The 21813-nt window shown below is 44.6% G+C and overlaps 1 protein-coding gene and 1 long non-coding RNA gene across 2 annotated transcripts; one reads left to right on the forward strand and one right to left on the reverse strand.

The window, feature by feature from the left end:
* The first annotated feature begins 5 nt into the window (after positions 1-5).
* Positions 6-11822, forward strand: LOC132250278 (uncharacterized). Its single transcript, XR_009461945.1, has 2 exons — positions 6-453; positions 11104-11822. It is a non-coding gene; the product is annotated as an uncharacterized LOC132250278 (long non-coding RNA).
* On the reverse strand, positions 778-21679 carry RETREG3 (reticulophagy regulator family member 3). Its single transcript, XM_014609217.3, has 9 exons — positions 21493-21679; positions 16697-16803; positions 14129-14159; positions 12380-12506; positions 9383-9467; positions 8610-8747; positions 7755-7834; positions 6949-7081; positions 778-5955 (listed from the first exon to the last, which is right to left on the reverse strand). The coding sequence occupies exons 1-9, from the start codon at positions 21666-21668 to the stop codon at positions 5522-5524; spliced, it is 1311 nt and encodes a 436-aa protein (XP_014464703.3). The 5' UTR covers positions 21669-21679; the 3' UTR covers positions 778-5521.
* Positions 21680-21813: the final 134 nt, after the last annotated feature.

Genomic DNA, 21813 nt, shown 5'->3' on the forward strand with positions numbered 1-21813 from the left:
CCGCGCCCTCACTTCCGGTACGCGCTGCTCCGCCAATCGGAAGGCGGCGCGGCGCGGGGAGACTGGGAGGGGGTAGCCCCTAGGGCCAGGGGCGCGTGGGCAGGCGCCGTGACAGGAGGGCCCCGATTGGCCGGCGGGTGTTGTGCCTCGGCAGGGGTCCCACGTGGCAGCCGCCGGAGGTGACGTTCCCCTAGGAGCCCCAGGGGGCGGGGCCAAGACCTGGCTCTGGTCGTTCCCCGCACTGGTTCCTGCCCGGCTCCCCCCGCCCGCCTTCGGGGCCGCGTGCGGCCGCCCCCCTGCAGGTGCGTGGTCCAGAAGCACCGGGGGGTTTCTGACCTGCACGCCAAAAAGAATCAGGGCAGCGCCGCCCAAACCCGAGCCTGGCCAGCTACAGCCACACTGCGGCTGTCAACCCGGCTCCCTGCCGCAGCTGCACCTCCCAGAGGCTCCTAGGTAAGGCTGCTGGGGCTAGTACATTGCTGGCCACCCGCTCACCTACCCCGCGTGGCTCAGGCGTTCCCCGGGGACAAGCTGCCGGGCACATGCTGGGCTCCCACCCGCCCCCAGGAAAGCACATGGACAGGCCCAAGGTGGTTTCACAGGCTGGTAGGTCTAGCCACTTCAGGTTCAGGCTCTATGTAAACTGGACATGCCCAAGAAGGATACCAGGGAAGTTTCTTCTACACTCCCTGTAGGGATAAGACATTTGAGGCAAACTCTTGGAGTCTGCATCCTTCCATCTAAATCTGCCTGGCAAAAAGAAGAGGACAAACCAAGTTGTTCTAATCAACATTTTACTTAAATTACTTCCAAAAACATCTCTGTAAGGTGACACAAAATTACCGTTTGCTAGCCTTTTACAATGTTAGCTATGGTAAACACTAAAATCAAGTAGATAACAATGATATTGCCATACCAGTGATACCAAACCAATTTAAAATTTACAAAGCACTGCACTCTCATTAGGCAAAAACATCTTATTTTTTTTTAAGTGTAGCTTCACTAGGAAAAAAACAGTCATTTATCACATTTCTGACTTCACGTTGTTTGGCAAAAAGGCAGTGTGTTGCATGTCTTAAAATGCTAAGTTTTAACGCCTATGAATTTCTAAATGAATGAATTCTAGAGATGATGCAGCTTCAGATGAAACTAGATGCTCACACCAGATATGCAGATCTACAAAGAAAAAAAGGTTTAATTCAGCAAAAAGTACACATTATCACAAGGTACCACAAACCTTGGAAACTGCCCGAGAGCTCCATTAAAATGTAAAACTTGCAGGATTCATCCAAGTCTCATACTGTTCAGGAAATGAAGTGGACATATGTTCTGCATATGTTCCCATTGAGGGTGGCAAACCTGATTCAGCATGAGATGAAGGCATGCATGTATACTTTTGGTTGGGACCACAATGTGTTTAAAACAAGAAAAGAAAAGCAGCCTTTCAAAAAGTAGATTAACGAGCGTCCACACATAGAAGGAGGCAATGCTACCAGTATTTAAGAGAGCCAGCACCAAAAGAATGTTGAAAAGTTACACCCAAATACAATTTGCAAACATTTTCTGCTCCAGAGGTCTTTGGATAGTTCTCTCTTTAGAGAGATCAATTTAGTACAGATTGAAGAGGCCAAGAGTATTTCACAGCACTATACATAACAGCTCTACTTTCACATGTGCAACAGGTGAAAATTGATATTTATTTCTTGTACAAGTTTGACCTTGAACTGTTTGTCTCCTACCCATAACTACATAGCTCTTTTTTTTTTTTTTTTTTGGTTGGGGGGGGGGGGGAAAAGAGAGAGAGAGATTTAGCTACAAGGTCATTTGGTGAGGCAAAATGCCTCAGTAGGAAAACTGACCTCAGTTCTGCCAAAGAGATTGGTTCCCTCCTCTGGCCCTCGGAGACACAAGATAGGAGAGACTACCACTACAAGTCATAAGGCTGCAGAAACTTAAGAGCACAGCACTCTCCTCCAAATGAGAAAGCCCTCAGTGACTACACAATAGACCATTACACCTGTAAGGAAGTACAGAGCCCAAAATTTCTAGATGCCTAATTTCTGTGATGCTTCATTTTAAATCCTGCAGTATCAAGAGCACTGAGAGTAGTCTATGGAACTTCCCCTGTGCCTCATTATCAAGGGATTATTTACTCTCCCTTCTTTGCAAGTCCCTTGAATTTTACCAGAAGTAAACAACCTCTGTACACATAACGGAGTATGAAGAAGCAAAGTTATTATACCGAGAAGTTTCAAGACACCACCTTCAGAGTGAAACAAATGTAAGTTTGTTGGCTAAAATGGATTTATCTAGTTGCCTAGTAAATTAGCCTTAAGTACTTCCAATGAGTTGGAGATCTACAAGTATTTAGGCTCATCAGAACCTCCAAGCAGTTCTGTAACATCACACTGGCACCTCATTGTGGATGGCTGATTTCATGCAAGGAATACAATTTGACCCACTGTTGGAGTGATGTTAGTGCTACTTGTCACTTTCCCACAGCTACCTACCATTTGAGGTGTTTTGTTAGAAGGTCCTTTGCTGATGTTTGCTCTTCACAGAAGAGGAAGCCACATGAGGAAAAGGAGAGCCATAAGACAGACATTTTTTCCAGGTTTAAATATCATCTAAAGCTGTACATTGCTCATCCAACAGTTACAGTGCTTGGACTCTGTTTTCTTCATACACCCTGCATGACACCAAGTCTTACAACTCAGTGCATTTGCTGAGTGATCACAACTTACTTGTTTGTAACAAACTGCATTCACATCATGTGGCAGGACTTTACTAAAGTTAGCATGCCTTGGCTCCTGCTGTTACTGGGTTTCAAAATCTCCCCGCTCCACACCAGAAGGGAGACTGATAACATGATCAGCACGAGAGTTCAAGGCCTCTTCCCAAAGCATGCTATTGTCACTTTAAGAGGCAGCTCCTCTTGTAAAGAGGCAAGAATGAGAAACAAACTAGGATGCACTACTGCTTTTGGAGAACAGGAGTCTGTTGTGCTTTTAAGCTCTGAGCTCAAACAAATTTGGACCACAAAATCTTTTAAGAACCAGGAATGTGACAGCTTTTTGTACCATGTTGTTCCTAAGGTTGCTCTTACCTTCTAAAAGTAATTTTCTACCTTACCAAGTAAATTTTAATTCTCAGAGGGCACAATCAGAACCTCAGAAAGGAACAGGATGAGTCCAGCATATCAATTTTAACTTCTTAAATCAGTGGTGTGCTCAACCTCTCCAGCCCCACAAGCTGAACAAGTAGTGCAGGGCCAGATCCTATGCACAGGGACTGTCCACAGGCCTGATCTCACCCAGGGTTGATTCACTAGTACAATCCAGCATAACCCCACATGGTGCAACCTCATGCACTGAATCTGGCTTTGGCTTGATTCCATATATTAGATTCAGTTGTGGAGATGGCATACCAGCATGGTTCAGCACATGCAACCATGTTATCCAGATCACAGGATTCCCCACAGGTTCAGAAATTTTGGAGCAGGGTAGCAGTGGCAGCTTTAATTGCCATGATTCTGGGAGCAACTAGTGCTGTTACCACTCCCTCATCACCAGATTTCTGGACCCATGAGATGTCATGGCTCCCTGGGCCAGAGTTTGAGTACCACTGTCTTAAACCTAACCAGGGTTAATGGCTTCAAGCTATTTAAAGTGCTAATGGCTCATTCAGTTATTGCTCCCAAGTAATTAGGGACATTCTAGTCTTCTACAGGTGTTGCAGCCCCCTCTGACAGGCAGTTTACTGACATGAAAGCTATATTGCAGTGGCAGGAGATTCCCAAGATGGCAGCCTATGCACAGCACTGTCAATCAGATATCCATGGTATCAAATAATTCCAACCACCCTGAATACTAGCATTGAGACAGGTCAAACTTTTAATGCTTTAACAACTCTTGTTTAATGATCTTGGAAAGCAAAATTATTTGCTTTCATATAGTCATAACTGGTCATATTAACTATGTCCAAGTTACCATATCTAAGATTTTGGCAGGGGTAGGAGGAAGATGAGCTGTGTTTCAAATGGAATACCCTTGCTGAACTATAATTAAGATTTATTTTTATATAAGCAGGCTGCTGACACTAACTGTGTGTGAAGCCTCCACATAAATTTCACATTTTACTCGTCATCTGACAGCCAAGTGACTTCCCAATTCAAATACAATATTAGCCTCTTTCCATCTTGCATTTTATACAGACAAGATGGCCAGAGAAGCAGCTTACCTGAACTAACATGAGCAAATGAAAATGAGCTTCAACAAGAAGTGGTTTCCCTGATGAGGTAAATTGCTGGCTGCACAACTGTAATCCACTATGGCTTAGAAATACAATGGGAAAGTTTAGCGACAGGGGAAAGGTTGAATGGCTCAGGCCAGTCAGTTTACAGAGCTTCTTCCCTCCAGGTTGCTGGTTTGAATCTGTAAATGACCAAACTCATTATCTGGCAGCTGTTTGGTCATTTCAGTGCCACGTGGCCTCTGTTCTATTCCTACTGGACACGTCATTTCTACATCACAGTGAACTGTCAGAGGCCAAGGAGAGAATGGGCTGAGCAGCCCAAATCCTCTCCCACATTCCTACAGAAAGTCCCCCCAAGTAGCTAAGTAGTCACATGACAAGGCAGTGTCACAGAAATGTAGTATTGCTACTGCCCAGGCTGCACCTATTCTGCAGTAAAACTGGGAAGTTTAGTTAGTAGATTTTACTAACTTTTTCTAGAACTAACTCCATTCGTTTCAAAAAGGCAAATGCAATAGCAGCTGCTGCACATAGATGATCTTGGAAGGAGTCTAGCCATCACAGTAGATGTCTTATTGCCATTGTCTTACAAAACAGCATAACTAGAAAGCATCGTTTTTGAGGAAATACAAGTTGTTATTAAAAGTGCAACATTAAAAGTTGTGGGACACTGTTTTAGTTATGAAGTCTGCAATAAGTAAATGATCGGGAGGTTAGCTTCTACCTAAGAGCTGGATACTGAGGGAAGAAATGTCAGACTCTGTGCACAGGAGTAGAAAGAACTAAAAACAAAACAAAAACAACCAACCTTAAAATATCTAGGTTACAGTATTTAAAGAGGAAGCCAGTCCTGTTCACCTTTTGTTGTAGGTCTACATGAAAGAGGCTGAGCTGCAAGAAACTCTTAATTGACACTTAAGTCTGTTTGACTGAGGGAGCACTGGAGTTGCAGACCCACAATGCAAGTATTAAGTGAGCAGGTTTGGGGCAAGAAGAATCACAGCAGACAATGCAGAATGATGCGTGTGATCATGAGGCTATCCCATCAAAAGCCTTTTCCCTGCCAGTTACCAGAGTGGTTCATTTTAAAATCCAAGCTAGCCCTCTACAATGTCAAGTCACAGTGATGTACCCAGCTAGGATTGGTTGCCAGAACACTGGTACCCAACACAGGAAACAGTTCAGGTGACTGGACAATGCTTTTCCTTTGAAGATTCCTCTTCACTATGCATGATAGAAAAATGAGGAGGGAGAAAGAGGAGATTGCTTAATGGCCTCGTGAGCCTGCAGGATCCAACTGGTTCAGCTCCGACTGATCCAAGAGTTCAAAGTCATCCCCTTCTGCATCAGTGTCCAAGTCAGAGCTGGAGGTTCTGAGATAGGTCTTTGTGCCTCTCTGGGGATTGTCACTGCATGTAGGGCCTGGCTGGGAGGCTCCTGACAAGGCTAATTGTATCATTCCCCTGGTGACAAATCCAGCTAAGTTATTTGTAAGATGGTGTGCAGATGGTAGTAGACCAACAACTTCTTGGTCATAAGGGGGGCGCAGATCTTCTGTGCCTTGGGAGCGGTAAGCAAGGCTTGGAATCCCAATGCTGGTGTCATCCTCATCATCTATTCCAGTCACCTCTGGATTTATGGAAGGGAAGTCAGGGAGATCCCTGGCAAAAGACTCTTCTGGGTCACTATGACCATCCAGGTCTAAAATAAGAGAGACACAAAAGTTAGACATGATAAGAGACAAAAGTTAAACATAACACAGAGTTTCCAAGTTGCCTGGGAAAGCACAGCTGAGATAAGGCCATGCCAGTCCCTTGCAGAGCTCAGCATTACCCTAGTCTCCCTCTTCTGAGGCTAAGGTTAGACATGCTCGTTTCATTTACTAACTCCTTTTCCAAGAGGGCTGCTTGGATGCTGCAGATACGACTGATGTCAACAAGACAAACACTTCCTCCTGGGACTCTTTCCCAGTGGTCAACCAGTATGTAGTCAGCTGCTGAACTTCAGAGAATCAGGACTTGTTCACATGAAAGTTGCACTGGCTTACCCCATGAAGTTTTACTTTAGACCAGTTTTATTAAAATGGTACAAATCCTTGCATTGGCCCTTATTTCCATTTAACCCAGGCTTACATGCATTTACCCCAAATTAATTAGCAACTGGGTTAACTGGAAGCCAGTAAGAGTTCTACACTGATTTATGAAATGGGTAAAATATGCTTTTGCTTAAATTGTTGCAACTTCATTATGCTGGCAATGTTAAACTCTCACTGCACTAATCATGAAAGACAAGTTGGAACACCTTACAACCTAACCTGACAGCCTTCTCTCTATAACTGCAGACAGTCTTTTAATATTCTTTGAAAGACAGACTGACAAAGTCCTAGACCCATTATTTTGTTCAGTATCAGAGTTTATGGTGAAACACTTATTTCTAAACTGAATCTGTTTTTCTAAGAAACAGCTGCCATTGCCTTCCTGAAGTACCATGTGTGGATTACAGGAAGAAGCTTTCTGTTCGAACTGGACAAGGACTCCACCGTGTTCTAGCCACCAAGTGGATTTCACTGGGAACAGCCAGACTTCAACTCTCAGGACAGAACACAAGCCAAATGCGTTCCCTACCATCCATCACACTGCAACATGATAAATAGCATCTCTAGGACTTATATAGCAGCTACCCCTTTTCTCTTACCTTCAGATCCCTCAGTCAGTGGAGTTTGGCCTCTTGACAAGTTAAATGTCCCATTCTCAGTGTAGGAAACTTCAGCGTCTGAATGCTCAGAATCAGAGATGGTCAGTTCCTTGGCAACTACAGAATCATCCAGCTTTGAAACAGAAGACAATACAATTGAGCATATGAGTCCTGGCTGGACTGAAGATGATTTATTCGTGCTCCAAGCTGGAAAGATTCTGATGACCCAGCAACCTACAGAAAAATGCAGTCCTATCTCTCTCACTCCTTTGCAGGGATTGCTGAGGAGAGCGATGTTAAGTTCCTTGTAAGTTGGAGGACATGCAATGCAAACCACCTGCCCCTCACTACTCTCTTATACCACCACTGAAGGCCCCAAATCAGAAGCAAAATCAAGCTTTAGAAGTAATCTGTAAAGGAACCTGAGGGGATGGAAAGCATAAATGGTTCTTTGGGGAGTTTAAGAGAAGTTTCTGGGCTGAAGTCCAAAAAGGAAAATACCATTTCAGAGCTTTAACTCCACATTCTCATACTTAGGCATCTTAGATCAAGAGGGGTGAGAAGAACAGAGACCCACAGCACTCAGGTTGCTAAACACAAGACCAGGCCATGTGCAAGAGCCTGAGGTTAGACTCTGCCAAAACTTTCCTCCCAACCAAAATATCCTAGGCTTGGGGCCAGACTGCATTCCAGGGCTGCAGTTTCTCTGCAAGCCCAAATAAACTGAAAGTCCACCAGCACACTAAAAGCTTTTTTTTCCCTCCAAGTTTTGAGGTTTCCTCCATTTCTTAAGCACATCAGCTTACCTTAGGACAGAATGCAGCAAGCTCCTCTTCGCTGTCACTCCCATTGTCAGGAGGGTGCTGATTTGACGCTTGTTGACGCACTGCCATGAATCGGAGCAGAAATAAGTGATCACTCCCAGAGCAGAGCATTTCTATGCACTCTATCAGACTGAGTAAAACAACTCTTCAAATAAGCACAGTTTGTATCTAAATTGGTCACAAAAAATGGCACTGGACAACTGCCACTTACACATTCTGGTTTGGGTTGTTGTATATCTTGTGCCAAGATTGGGATATACTCAGCAAAACCCTTGCAATGGAGAGGAAGAAGTTACAGACAAAACCAGCTTTTTCAGAATTAAGATTCCATATTAAAGATTACCCTACTTTCTCACATAGAACATGCACTTTCCTGCTAAAAGCTAGCTGCTAGAAATTGTAGTGTGCATTACATGTGAGGAAAAAAAAAAAAAAAAGAGTAAAAACAGCTTCTGCTGGTAAGGGCTCTGCTCGTTAACTGCTCCTACTCAGTTACTTACTACAAGGAAAGATTTTTTTTTTTTGGTTCTTTCTGCCTTTAAAGAACAAGGCATGCATTACATTCTAGTTGTGCTGTATGCAAGAAAATATAGTATACTCCAGTGGTTAAAAAGGAGGAAAAGCATGGAGCCTTTTGAATTTATACCTAAAAGTAAACAAACCCAGTAAGTGTGTGGTGGACACCGATCAGCGTGCTGTGAATGTTTGACAAGGGGAAATCAAACAGCTGTGCAACACAGGCAGTAGTTGTCAAACTACAAGACTGGGGATGCATTTTAGTGACCAGTCCAGAATCCAGCTGTGTGGCTCATTTTAGCTACTTTTTTGGAGACTTACATTGCCTCTCTCGCTGTTTTGACATCATGTAACCTTGAACACTGAAGTCCAGCCGCTGCAGAGCTGGCTCCAGCTTCACGTACACACGCTGCCCCAGTTTGTGGTACACTGCAAGGGGCCACAGCAGAATGAAGAGCACTAAGGCAAAAAGAGGAAGTTGTTAGAAACTTGTTCAGTATGCAACTTAGCAGATCCATTACTGAGTGCTTTGAAATGTGGGACACCAGGTACATTAGAACCCAGATCATTCATACCCACGTGGGTCACAACCCACTTAACTTGCAGTGGGTTGCCAAATGAAGAACAGGACACTGGTTTTCCAGTCAGCTGGTGTATCTCAGTGGTTCCCTATATAGCCGTTTCCTTCTGCTCTGCATACCTGGTTTACTTTGCAAACCCTCATCTTCACAGGAGACCTAACCCTAAAAAGTATCGAGGTTCTGCTGTACAGCACAACAAACAGTAAAGTACTGTACTCTGAATCAATGCTATAGGGGATGGGCAGTTAGCACAGTTAAACAGGATGATTCAACAGAATAAATAAAAGATGCAAAATGCTAATGTTCAGTATCAATACAGTCCCAGTGTCCCAAACATACTGTTGGTACAAAGATGTTGAAAAGCTGGACAGTAATAACTACGTTCCAGGTGAATTTGTTTTGCTATTAAATTTTCAATCAGCCACACCAGCTTCACTACTGAATCCAAATTAGCAATATCAGCTCTTCCCATAGCTTTTACAAAACCTTTGGGTTTGGGAATCTTGTACTTACACATAAGGTAGGAGAGCAAGAGTCCAGGGATGTAACGGCCCAGAACAGTCAAGAAAGTAAAGACACCACACGCTAAAAGGCAAAACTGGAGGCAGAGAAGACAATGTAAGTTTCCACTGTATTAAAAAATAAAACACTGAATCAAATTATTTCAACCTAATACAACAACCATCTTCTCATATCAGCAAAGCTGTTCTGATACTCTAAATAGAACAAGATTAGAAGAAGCAAGACAGCTGCCTCTAAGAAATTCTGTCTATTATTCTATGATACCTTAACATGGTAAAGAAAAGACTGCTTTCCACAGTATCTTGTCCTAGGGTAATAATCTCATATCGTATGGAAGGCAGCTGATAAGCTAAAACATGACAGTGTGTACAGTGATAGATCTTCCTGAAGATGTGATCAGTTAGAGAAATGTAAGTATACATACTTGAATATTTCCTTTCCAAAGAGAACTGTTACAATGCCAATACAAGTTCTTTTTTCAATAAGACTTGGGACTAATTTTTCAAACCACTTCCTGCTTTGGTTCATAAAGCAGGCTTAACACAGAAAGTGAGCCACAGACCTGTTGTAGTAGTAACAAGCTCTTCAAAACTACTACTAAAGAAAAGTAGTTACATTCACACAAAACAGAAAGTGAAATCAACTAGAGTGCAGACAGGCTTCTGCCCTAGTGTACAAGTAAAGTGAAATGCCCCAAAATAGTACCTCATCTTAAAAAAAGGGAGTATTTTGCAAAATTTCAGCAGCTTCTATAACATTTCAACAGGCATATAGGTTTGTACACCTGGTCCTTTGAAACACTGCAATTGTTACAATTGTTTATATCCATCCCCTACTCTGCTTGGATGTTCTCTCTGGGTTCAGACACATGTAACAACTGAACCATTCCCAAATATCACCGATTGGGAACCAGTTCACAACTGTCACAGGTTGGAGATGTCCACGTGTACAGTGCCCTAGAGTTCCAGGCAGAACCTTTTAGGCACTGAACTACTGTGGCTCCAACACCAGGAAGTGAACCCCCAGCCCATCATGCCTTGCAGTGAATGAGTGGGGAGAGGGTGCTTACACTCGTGTTTTGTGGTTCTCGAGGGGTGAGTAACCCTGGCTGGGGGTGTTTTCACTTTTCTGCTTTCCTTTCTCTCTTTAACACCATGTCAGTAAACTTCAAGGGTCTGCAATTGACCAAAGTCTTCATTGTGCTCAACTGCCTTGAAGTGGGCGGAAGGGTGGGAAGGGTGCTTGGGACCACATTATTAGCTTCTTTGGGGCATGCTGAGGGGCCCTGGTCAAGCAGGGAATGAAGACATGCCTGATGGTTAGAACAACAGCTTTCACTGAACAAGCATTGCAAGGAAGGTCATCAATAAAAAGTGCTAACAAAAGGAAGAAGGTGTAGTAGAGTTCTGTCTACATACCAGAGCCAGCTGCAGGTGCAATGAAATGTGGGATGCCTAGAGGACTTACCAGATCCATGTCACAGAATGTTTGACATCTGCACATAACCCTGAACTGGTGCATTGTCAACCGATTCAAAGCACCTTAATTTTCTAGGTACATTTTTCAACCATCCCTGGCAGCTTTAAACAAATTGTATAAGCTTGCGCATCTGTCTGTTTCAGGTTTAAACTGCATTTAAATCAGATTCTACATGTAATGCATGTCCATGCCTTCCCTCTCCACCACTCATTAGCTATTCTCTTTCTTTTCAGACCACAAGCCCTTTTGAGGTAAAAAACACCTTCCTCGGTCCCTGGAAAAATGGAGCAGGTCCTCAAGGAATCCATTTCTAAGCACTTGCAGAAAGTGATTAGGAACAGTCAGCATGGATTCACCAAGGGCAAGTCATGCCTGACCAACCTGACTGCCTTCTATGGTGAGATGAGTGGCTCTGTGAATGCAGGGAAAGCAATGGACGTGATATACCTTGACTTCAGCAAGGCTTTTGATACAGTCTCTCACAACATTCTCACAAGCAAGCTGAGGAAGTACAGGTTGGATAAATGGACTGTAACATGTATAGAAAGCTGTCTGGATCATCAGGCTCAAAGGGTAGTACTCAATAGCTCAATATCTAGTTGGCAGCTGCTATCAAGTGGAGTGCCCCAGGGGTTAATCCTGGGGCCAGTTTTGTTTAGTATCTTCCTCAACAACCTGGAAGATGGGATGGAGGGCACCCTCAGCAAATCTGCAGATGTCATTAAGATGGGGGAAATAGTAGATATGCTGAAGGGTAGGGCTAGGATTCAGAGACCTAGACAAATTGAAGTGCTAGATCAAAAGAAATCTCAATAAGGACAACTGCAGAGTCCTGCACTGAGGACTGAACAATCCCATGCACAAGTACAGGCTGGAAATTGACTGGCTAAAAAGCAGCTCTGGAGAAAATGACCTAGGGGTTACAGTGAACAATAAACTGAATATGAGCCAACAGTGTGCCCTTGTTGTAAAGACAGCTAACAGCATACTGGGCTGCATTAGCTGGGGCTGGCACATGACTTCTGAGGAGACGAGGGAACTGGGCTTATTTAGTCTGGAGAAGAGAAGACACGGGATTTAACAGCAGTCTTCAACTACCTGAAAAACAGTTACAAAGAGGATGGAGCTAGACTGTTCTCAGTGGTGGCAGATGACAGAACAAGGAGTAATGGTCTCAAATTGCAGCAGGGGAAGTTTAGGTTAGATATTAGGAAAAACTGTCTAACGAGGAGGGTAGTAAAGCACTGGAACAGGTTACCCAGAGAGGTTGTGAAATCTCCATCCTTGGAGGTTTTTAAGACCCAACTAAACAAAGCACTGGCTGGGATGATATAGTTGGGCATGGTTAAGCTTTGAACAGGGGATGGGACTAGATGACTTCCTGATGTCCCTTCCAACCCTAAATTTCTGTGATTCTATGAATGCACACAGCCCTTGTGTGATGTCACTACAATACCTGTAATAATAGTATGCAAAGACTAGATGCCAAGCATTTAGTTCACTTCTTACCTTGCCAGGATTTTGACTTTTGAAAACCAAGAGATTCCTTAAGAAGTTGGCCCCAGTGACCCATCCTTCAGCTAAGTGACGGCACAGCTCTGGTACGCTGAGTAACTGAGGGTGAACATAACCCCAGCTACAGGAAACAAAAGATTTCTAGTGAGCGGATGACTTCTGGGACATAAGGTTTTAAAACTAAGCTAACATATAATCTTGGAACTCTTCATTATAGAACCCTCAATATAAAACTGCTTGCTCCCTTCTCCCCTCACTGGCCAAAGTCAAAAAAAGAGTAAGTGTTTTGAGAAAGTCAGACAGCTTGGCTGCAAATGAGCTTGAGACACATTTCAGTAGGAACAAGGAAATGCTGCAATCCAGCTCCCTCAATTCTTTGCTCAAGAATGCAAAAACTGCCATGCTCTTGGATGCCAAAGACAAGCAAAAGCTAAAAGTAATCATATGCATCTTTATTGGAACATAATAGCTTTGCCAATACCCAACCAAATTTAGAATTCATTCATTTTGTACTCATCATACCAACATAATGTCAGCATCAGTAGTTTAGAGTAACTATAGATTATAGCAATCTGGTTAAACCCACAACGAGTCTGCTTCCTCCATAATATCAGTGGCATTAGAAGAACTGTAGATTATAGTAATCTGATTAAACCCACAATGAATCTATTTCCTCCATAGGTGCCACAGAGGCAGACTGACTTGTTCAGTATCATATAAAATGTCAGCAGCGGGATAGGGTACTGAAACAGTCTTACACATTCTAGAGCCAACAGCTTTACCACCAAGCCTTCCTCACTGAATTTGAAATTAATTACGTGGAATAGAACTGAAGTTCTCTCTCTCAATTTAGCCAAAGCTAAACTTAGTAGGAAGATACTTTGGGCAGATAACTAATACATTAGCTTAATTTCTGGATTCTGTTTTTGAAGTGCTTACATCACTGCTGCCAAGAACTCAGTACTGGGTTTTCCAAGAGGCCTGTATGCCAGCTAATAAATTCACTTTCACTCTTAAGAGGTGACATACAGCAATTCCTATTAGTACTCATTAATGGTAAGCCACTTGGTATCTGTGCCTTTAGAAGGCTGCTTTCTTTTGTGTTCAAATCCCTTGTAACACTTGCTGTTTGACATCTAACTAAGTGGTTTTCTACATTTAAGGAGTTTAACAAGTAGCTTTTAAAACCCTAATTTGGGTCAGCAGCGTGAGACGCCAACAGTTTGTGACTGGAAAGGGACAGTATTATTAGGAAGGCCAACACAACTAGAGTTCTAGTCCAGTCATTGAGCTGCATTAAGATCTCACTATATAGCCACTCCTCCTAGGAGAAGCCTGCAGTACATCCGGTTCTGGTCACAGAAAAGGGGAGTTTCTTTGTTCCAAGATGAATTATTCTGTCAGCATAACATATCCACCGAGAAGGAAGCTCTCTATACATATTGTGCATGGTCTTTGTAGCACCTCTAATTTAGATGGAGGTCTACAACACTGATGCAAACATCCCTGTTGAACACAAGAGAAGTAATGCGATTTGCCATAGGTCATGACAAGAATTTATGGCAGAATCAGAATAGAACCCAGGACCATTTGCTCCAGCTGTTAAACAATGCTCTGAAACCAAGCCAACATGACAACCACGTGCAAAAAACATAGCTACAGCTAACAAAACAAAAACACCAAACATATGAAAGACAGGTGTAATGAATAACATATAAAAGAGATGTAGTTAATATTTCATACCTCTCAGTGTCTGTTTCATCAGTTCTTGCCACTAAAATATTAAGAACAGATACTGCATTAGTTGCAAGAAATTTCACCATAAGAATCTGTATTTAAAATGGGAGTTTCATGCCAGCTTGTACAGAATTAGCCAACACAAGTATTACACATAAGCAACCACCAGGCATGTGCTGCTTTGCACTGTACTCTGATGCCAGGACAGCAAGAAACAGCTTACTCCTGTGATGCACACTGGGTGCTGCTAACAGAATGATCCGGAGGGCTATTCAGCTTTATAGTTTTGCTAAAACTGCCATTCCTGTTTCCACATGCAGTATATACACACTTTACTGTGCTGGGTGTGCACAGGGAGGGATGACTCGTTGAGATACCCAGGAGAAAAAGGTTCTTTGGCACTTTATTTCCTTGAATGAGAATTGATGAGGGACCTGGGAATATGCTATTTCTCCCAACTAACCTACATCTCAGTTACCAAGGGACTTGAATGTGGAACCCCAGGTGCACAAATACTAGAGCTGTGTGAAGCTTTGGTCCCCAATTCGATTTGGATTCGGGAGACCCTTTAATCCCTCCGAATCGATTCAGAGACTTGGCGCGCTCAGCAGCAGATCCGGAAGTGGACCAGAGGCACCCGGCTTGGCAACTGGTGCCTCCTGGGTCGGGAGGGGGGGGGTCCTGCATGCTTGGGGGTGAACCTGGAAGTGTTCACTGCCAAGCATCCCCTCCCATGGGACACACCATCCGCCCCAGCATCACAGTGTTCATGAGCCATGCCTGGTACCTTGAGGTATGTCAAAAAAACATTTAAAGCTGTGTCTATGGCCGAATTGCTGATTCTCTGAATCAGCATCAAATCTTCAGATTCGGATTCAGCCAAACAGAATTGGGGACAGTGATCCGAATAAACGAACTGAATCACTATCCCCGATTCGGGCCGAATCCAAATCTGAATCGAATACAGCCCGTTTCGCACACCACTAACAAATACTACCATAAGCTTGTTTAGCTTCCTAAGATAGCTGAAGCAAGAAACTGTGCCAGCTGCCATGCCTTACCTTATGTTTTACATTGTTTCCTGGACTGCATAAAGCTTTGCACAGTCTCTATTACTAGGCAGGAAACCAGCCCTTGGGAGATAGGAGATTTGGCTTTGAGGTGGCAGGTGAGAAATGCATCAAGCCTTACCTTTTTAAAGGCAATGCTGACCAAAAGTTCTACATGAAAGATTGTAATTTCATTTATGAGACTCAGGCAGCTGTTTTTAAAGATGTCCTCCCTGACTTTCTGAACATCAAAGTGACAATGTGATTCACCAACCATTTTTACCTTCTAAAAATCCCTGAAACCAAGCCTTCAGTGTATAACAGAGAAACCTAGCCCTATTATGTATCAATCATTTATATCTTGCTTATTAGGACAGGAACTTACCTTCTATGCAGTAAGTACCCTGGGACACTATTCTAAACACAAGTTGTATAATGGGAGCTTTGTTTATTTCTATGGTATATTATAGAAGCTCCATTAGTCTAAGTTAGGGCTGCTCAAGCTCTGGCCTGTGGGCCAAATGCAGCCCACAGAGCCATCACATCTGGCCTGTGGGGCTCCCCACAAGTCTTGAAATCTGGCAGTTGGGAAGCAGTAGCAATTAATATGGCCACCCTCCCCCCTGCCAAAACCCCAAGTTCCATTCTCTGCACAGCTGGTGAAAGCCAAGCTATGCCCCCTTTCCATGCAAGGGCAAGCCACACCCCCTGGTTCTGGATCAGAGCTGGGTCATGCCCCCTTCCCTTCCGAGGGATCTGCGCCACACTCCTTTCCCTATTAGGCTAGGTCAGGGCCTAACTGCACCCCCCCACGCTCGAAGCCCACAACCCTGCAGGGCCAGGTGGGACTGGACCACACCCCCCACCCCATGGGGTTGGGCTGGGGCCTGGCAAAGGGTCAAGCTCCTTTGCCTTGTGGAACTGACTTGCTCCCTCCCATGCGGCCAGATAGTGACCAGGCACTAATCAGGAACACAGGCTGGATCTAGCCCGCAGATGGACTGGGCACTGCCAATCCGCCCCCTTGGGAAAAATCTTGGGCACCACTAGTAAACCCATCTGTTTGCATAGTTCCCTTGCATCTCCATGAGAAGTAATCTCCAAGACTTTACAGCCAAACAGAGAGGAAGAAGTTGAGGGTTCAAACTTATTTACACATAGGACACTTCTTAATCTTTTCCAGTGTGCAGATAAGATGGAATATGGATGACATCTCAAAATCTGTATTAAGACATCTCTTGATAAACTGTAAGACACCCAAGGTCTTATTAAAAAGTGAAACTCAAGAGGGAGCACCAAAAAGCCCGTTCTTAATAAGCTCATCTTCTACTGTCATACTTCATAGGTTTTCCAGAGCAACCAGCAAGAAAGAGCTTATTCTCTCCAAAGATTTCTTCAGAATTCCTGCTTGCCACCAACTTTTAGCTTTGGGAATCAATGACTTGAGTCATTTAAAACCAAATGGTGCAAAAAGCACTTGCTTAGACTTCTAACACAGATGCATCTTCACACTACTAGAACTTACCTTGAATTTCAGGCCAAATTCTGTTCTTCCATTGATCTAAACAAACTATTATCATCAGGCTAAATGCAATCAAGAACACCAGCCGAAGAGAAGTCAGTGCAAAGAACCTACGAGAGAAGCAAAACAAGAATTAGGACATGGGTCTCTTTCTGCTAAAATACTGCAATGCTTATTTGAGAGGATTTCCGCATACACTGGGTTTGGAAAGATAAGACAAGAGCTCATTTGGGTATAGAGGGCAGCAGACATCAAGAATAAAGAGTGGTATTCAGCCAAAGGAACTGGACAATCCATGCTCTAGGTGTTACCAGTCTGTTGTATTTTACTGCTACAAATAAATTTCTATTACAGTTAGAGACCAGTTGCATCTTAACCTTCTGAATGCACTGGGTATGCCACATGCCCTGGCACAGGGACATTGACACAACTCCAGAAACCTAGCATTAGGGAAGCAAATTTTGTATCATTGGATTTAGTTTGTCAGCATGTTCAAGTCATTGTAACAGTAGCAATGCCTAGGTTTTATAAACTATTCTGACTTAATGAAAGCCTCTGATTCCAAGCCAGACTTTCTGATTCACTTTCTTCTGCATTTCCTACTTCCTGGTCAATGCAGCTCTTCACATTAGCATTATTAACGCTGTATCCATTATACCTGACTATGGAGCCAGTTCAGTTAAGAATTATGACTGGAATGAGAGCACTGATCCCAAAGAACCTGTAGACAGATCTGTCATCTACTTGTGCTGCTTAGCCCAGAAGGGGTTCTCACAGAATTACCCTCCAGGACCAATACATGAGTCTTCTGTACCTGTTCATTGTTTCTCTGGCACAAAGCCTTGGCCTCCAGACTGTCTGTCTGTCCATAAGCTGAAGTAAGAACATGCCCTCCTCTTACACTTGCCCATTTAAAAGGAAATTAGTTTTGTTTCCAGCCATGTCACTTGCTACATGCTTCCTACTTCCCACAAGAGCACCCCAAACTTAATAGTGCTTATCTGAGATTGTCAGCTGCTAAAAATAAGAGTCCAACAGCTTGACATCAGCATCCCCAATTCAGATCATTCCTCTGCTGCTGAAATAGCTCACAAGCTTAACACCTATCTAATAAGCTCAGCTTTCCCTTCAGGCCCTTGACTAAATCAAAGAGTGAGACCAATTGCTAGAAACAGAATTAACAAGGCAGGTTTACAGGGAAATAGATATGTTGCATTTAAGAGTATAAAAGCTTGCTCTGAGTTTAAGTGCAGTATTCTGGTGGAGCCAGAAGAAACATGATGCACCTCACCACAATATGGCAATTTTCACACAAAAGCTCAAATAATAAGTTGGTGGTCTAAAGTCTTGTTAGAAGTTACATGCAACTCCACAGTTCTTAACAGGGGGTCACAGCACCCTAGGGTGCCACAAGATTCTTTTGAGGGTGCCACAGGGTACAAGGAGGTAAGCACTCGTTCTTCTCCACCCGGCCCCTATGCAAGCAGGTAAGTGCAAGCTCATTTGCCTAGCTCCAGTGCAAGGAGGTAAGCTCATACTTGTCTTTGCCTGCCCTGTGTGAGGAGCTAAGTGCTCGCTCCTCCCCTAAGATAGTGAACAGTTTCATCCTGCCCCAGCTCCAGTACAAGGAGCTCAAGACAGTCAGCTAAGCGCATAAATTGCCCTGCTACTCTGTAGGAAACTAAGCGCTCACTCTTCTCCCAACCACCACCCTCACCCGGGGTTCAGTGCTGCAATAAAAATAATAAATTAGTTATTGAAATAGGGTTCCATTTGATTCACAGGAGTTATGGAGGTGTGACAGGAGTCTAAGAAGTTCAAGGGCCACATCTTACCAAGACAATCATGTGTTGCCATAAATTAAACACACAAAAGGTACAAATCCTACCACTTCAAAAGGTAGCATCTGTTCAGTTCTATACTGGATTCTCCCTCCCTCTCCCCTCAGCTTGGTGCTTTGTAAGGTCTGAATCCAATATCATTAGAGAAGCAGATCATTTAAATTCCAGACAGAGACTCTCATACTTAGCAATCTGCCTTGAAATCCATCCAAACTAGTACACACTGCAAGCAGTACCCATATAAAAATAAAGCAATAGAAGTGGGTTAGTTCTGAAAACTACCTCTCTGCCCAGAACAACCAAATAGGATTTGACCAAAAAATATATGCAACAAAATAAACCTTCCCAGCCCGTTCCAAATCCTGAGATTCTTAAATCCTGAAAATATTTATTGAAAACCCAAAGGAACAGAGACACCTGGGGAAGATGCTACACAGGAGGTGATTTCAGAGACAAAGGCCCCATATAAGACAGCGCCATCATTAAGGATTTCTATGAACCAGGGCATATGACCAGTAATCCCTTCAATGCCCTCAGCCTAGGGCAGTGTTCACAGGCTGCCCCTGAAGAGTCACTTCACAATTCTCCCACAGAGGAAATGCAGATGGAAGTGACAGCAAAGGAGTAAACCAAACTCAAGAGATGCCACTGATGAGTACTGTACAAGATAACTGCTGGCTGATTAAATACCAGGGGCTTCAGCTCCCTTGACACAAAAGATTCTCTGCATAAACACATTAATGAGCATGTTCCAAGCAGCTCTAACAGCACCAGGGTTACTTTGTGCAAGGCTTCTAGTTTAACTAGCAGACTTACTTTAAAAATAGAAAACATCCTAGTAGGCTACTAATAAGGTAAGATATTCAGGCAATAAAACACTCAAATGTTCAACTCTCCCTCTATGATTTGGCTCTTGCTGCTGATGCCAGCATAGAAGCGGAGCCTCAACACTGTCCTTTTATAATAGAGCTTGGAGATTAAAGGACTGTGGAATGAATCTTACCCTTCTAACTTAGCAATTAAACATCTGGAAGCCAAAGCTAGACAACAGGAAACTTACATTCATTACTCTGCTAATGCCAATTCACAACACAGAACTTGACCAGAATGCTACACAGCAGTAAAGTGTTCCAAGTTCAGAGGACAAAATCATTTTGAAGCTTCCTTCTCCCTAATTCTGTAAATGGCTGAGATTCAAACACAAGATCCAAGCTCTAACCTGCAGCTCTTGTAGTGAGATTGCACTAGAGATGTAAATTTCCTTCCCCCCCCACCACCACCCCAATTCTTCACTTTCTCCTCTCTCCCTCCACCTTATGCAACTTTGCCTAGGTTGTGAACCCAAGTCAGAGTTTTCTCAAGTGTTTCAAGTGCAAGTAAGCAAACTCTCCCTACTCCTGAAGAAGGGTGTTTATGTCCAAAAGTTTGCAAAGAACAATTTTTCCAGCTATTTAGTTGGTCTAATAAAAGAGAGCATATTTACCCAAAGAACCTTGTCTGCTTCAAATGCAGTGAGAAATGTGTGAGCACCTGAGGTATGAGACCAATACTAACAATACACAAGAGCTAATCCACACTTCTGCCAATGTCTTTTAATAGAATCTCAGTGCCCCTTACCATGTAGCTTCTAGCTAGCCAAGCGCCATCTTAGGAAAGCATGCATTAGGTTGACTTTTATTTCAGGTGATCGAGGAGCAGTTAAATTAATTCCTGTTTCTGTGCATGAAAGATGGAAGGCCAGGCCCAAAAGCCTGCTTGTGGCCAACTCCACTCTGAGGGGCTGTCTTCTGATGCTCAGATCCTGGAGGGATATTCTTTGTTTGTAGTTACCCAGACACCAATCCCACTTGGTTAACTTAACAGCAGTGGCTGGGACTCGCTCCAGAATTCAACACTCCTCATCAAGCAGAATGATGGGATTTTTTGGAGGGGGACAGGGGTTTGAGGCACGATGTCTTAAGGGAGCTGAAGAGGTTTCCTTCTCTATCACTTGCTCAAGGATGTTGGAAGATCATAACCAAGAGCCATGATGGTCAACCTACTTGACAGTCCTGGGCTTCAAATTCAGAATCATACCAGTCTAGAACACTGTCATCTTGGGTCCAACTTGATTTATTTGGAGCAGGTGGAATACGGGTCCTGCTCTCAGTGCTCCAGCTGTGGATTAGCATGATTTATTCTCTTTGGCAGTAAAAATGTAACTGCCATAAGCCAAAACACTAATTACTAGGCATAGCCATTTTAACACCAATTACCTCCAGTCTACCAAGAAATCCCTGAATAGTCTTTTTGGCATGCGGGTCTGATGACGAGGAAGAGGCTCCACCCGGCAGTAAACTGCCAGAAAACTACAGCATCAACTCCAAAGAATTGACTCCTGAGAGCGGGCTGCCCACATGAGCTTGTATTAGATCACACCAAACCCCCTTTCTCACTAGAAGTAGCACTCACGCACTTGGGGAAGAGGGGAAGCGGACAGGTGACCAAATTGGCTAGCACAGCCGCCAAGACACCCAAAAAGTCTCATGATCTGTACTCAGTGCAAAGCCACTCAAAGCAACCAAATTATGCAGTCGCTCACACCCAGTTTGCCCATCAAAGCACATGAGCGGGAAGCTCCGTTTCAGCAGGCCGACTCTGTGGGTCAGCTCCCAGCTTCAGGAGCAGGATGTGCAGGGCTGAGGTGAGTGGTGCGCGGGCTAGATGCCGTACGGGGGGCCGGGCCGGGCCGGGCCAAGCGGGGCGCGCAGGGCTCAGCCCGGCCTCGGACACGGGCTCCAGCCGCGCGGGGACCTGCGCACGGATCGCACCACGTCCGGAAAGGCGGCGACCGGGGGCCGGGGCCGCACTGGCCAGGGCCGGGGCCGAAGTCCGAGCAGCACAGCCCGAGTCCGCTCCCCGCCTCAGACGCCCGCAGGGGGGAGTTGGGCCCCCGTGTCCCGCCCCGGCGCCGCTCACCAGAAGAGGCCGTGCGCGGCCGCCCAGCCCAGCGCGCTGCGACCCGGCCGCTCCCACACCAACGCCGCCTGCAGAGCGCTCAGCGCCGGCTCGTAGGGCCCCAGCCGCGCCCGCAGGGCGGCGCTCAGCGCTCGCACCCGCCGCTCCCGCTCGCCGGGGCCGCCCGCCGCCGCCATCGCTGCCCTCCCCTGCGCCACGGGAACAACATCCGCCGCCCCCCCCTGGCCCCGCCCCGGCAACGGCCGCCGCGCCTGCGCGCGGGGCTCAACATGGCGGCGCCCACCGTTGAGCATGGGCGCCGCCATCTTGTTGCACGGACAG

This window comes from Alligator mississippiensis, chromosome 4, assembly GCF_030867095.1.
Source record: "Alligator mississippiensis isolate rAllMis1 chromosome 4, rAllMis1, whole genome shotgun sequence".
NCBI classification, from domain to species: Eukaryota; Metazoa; Chordata; order Crocodylia; family Alligatoridae; genus Alligator; species Alligator mississippiensis.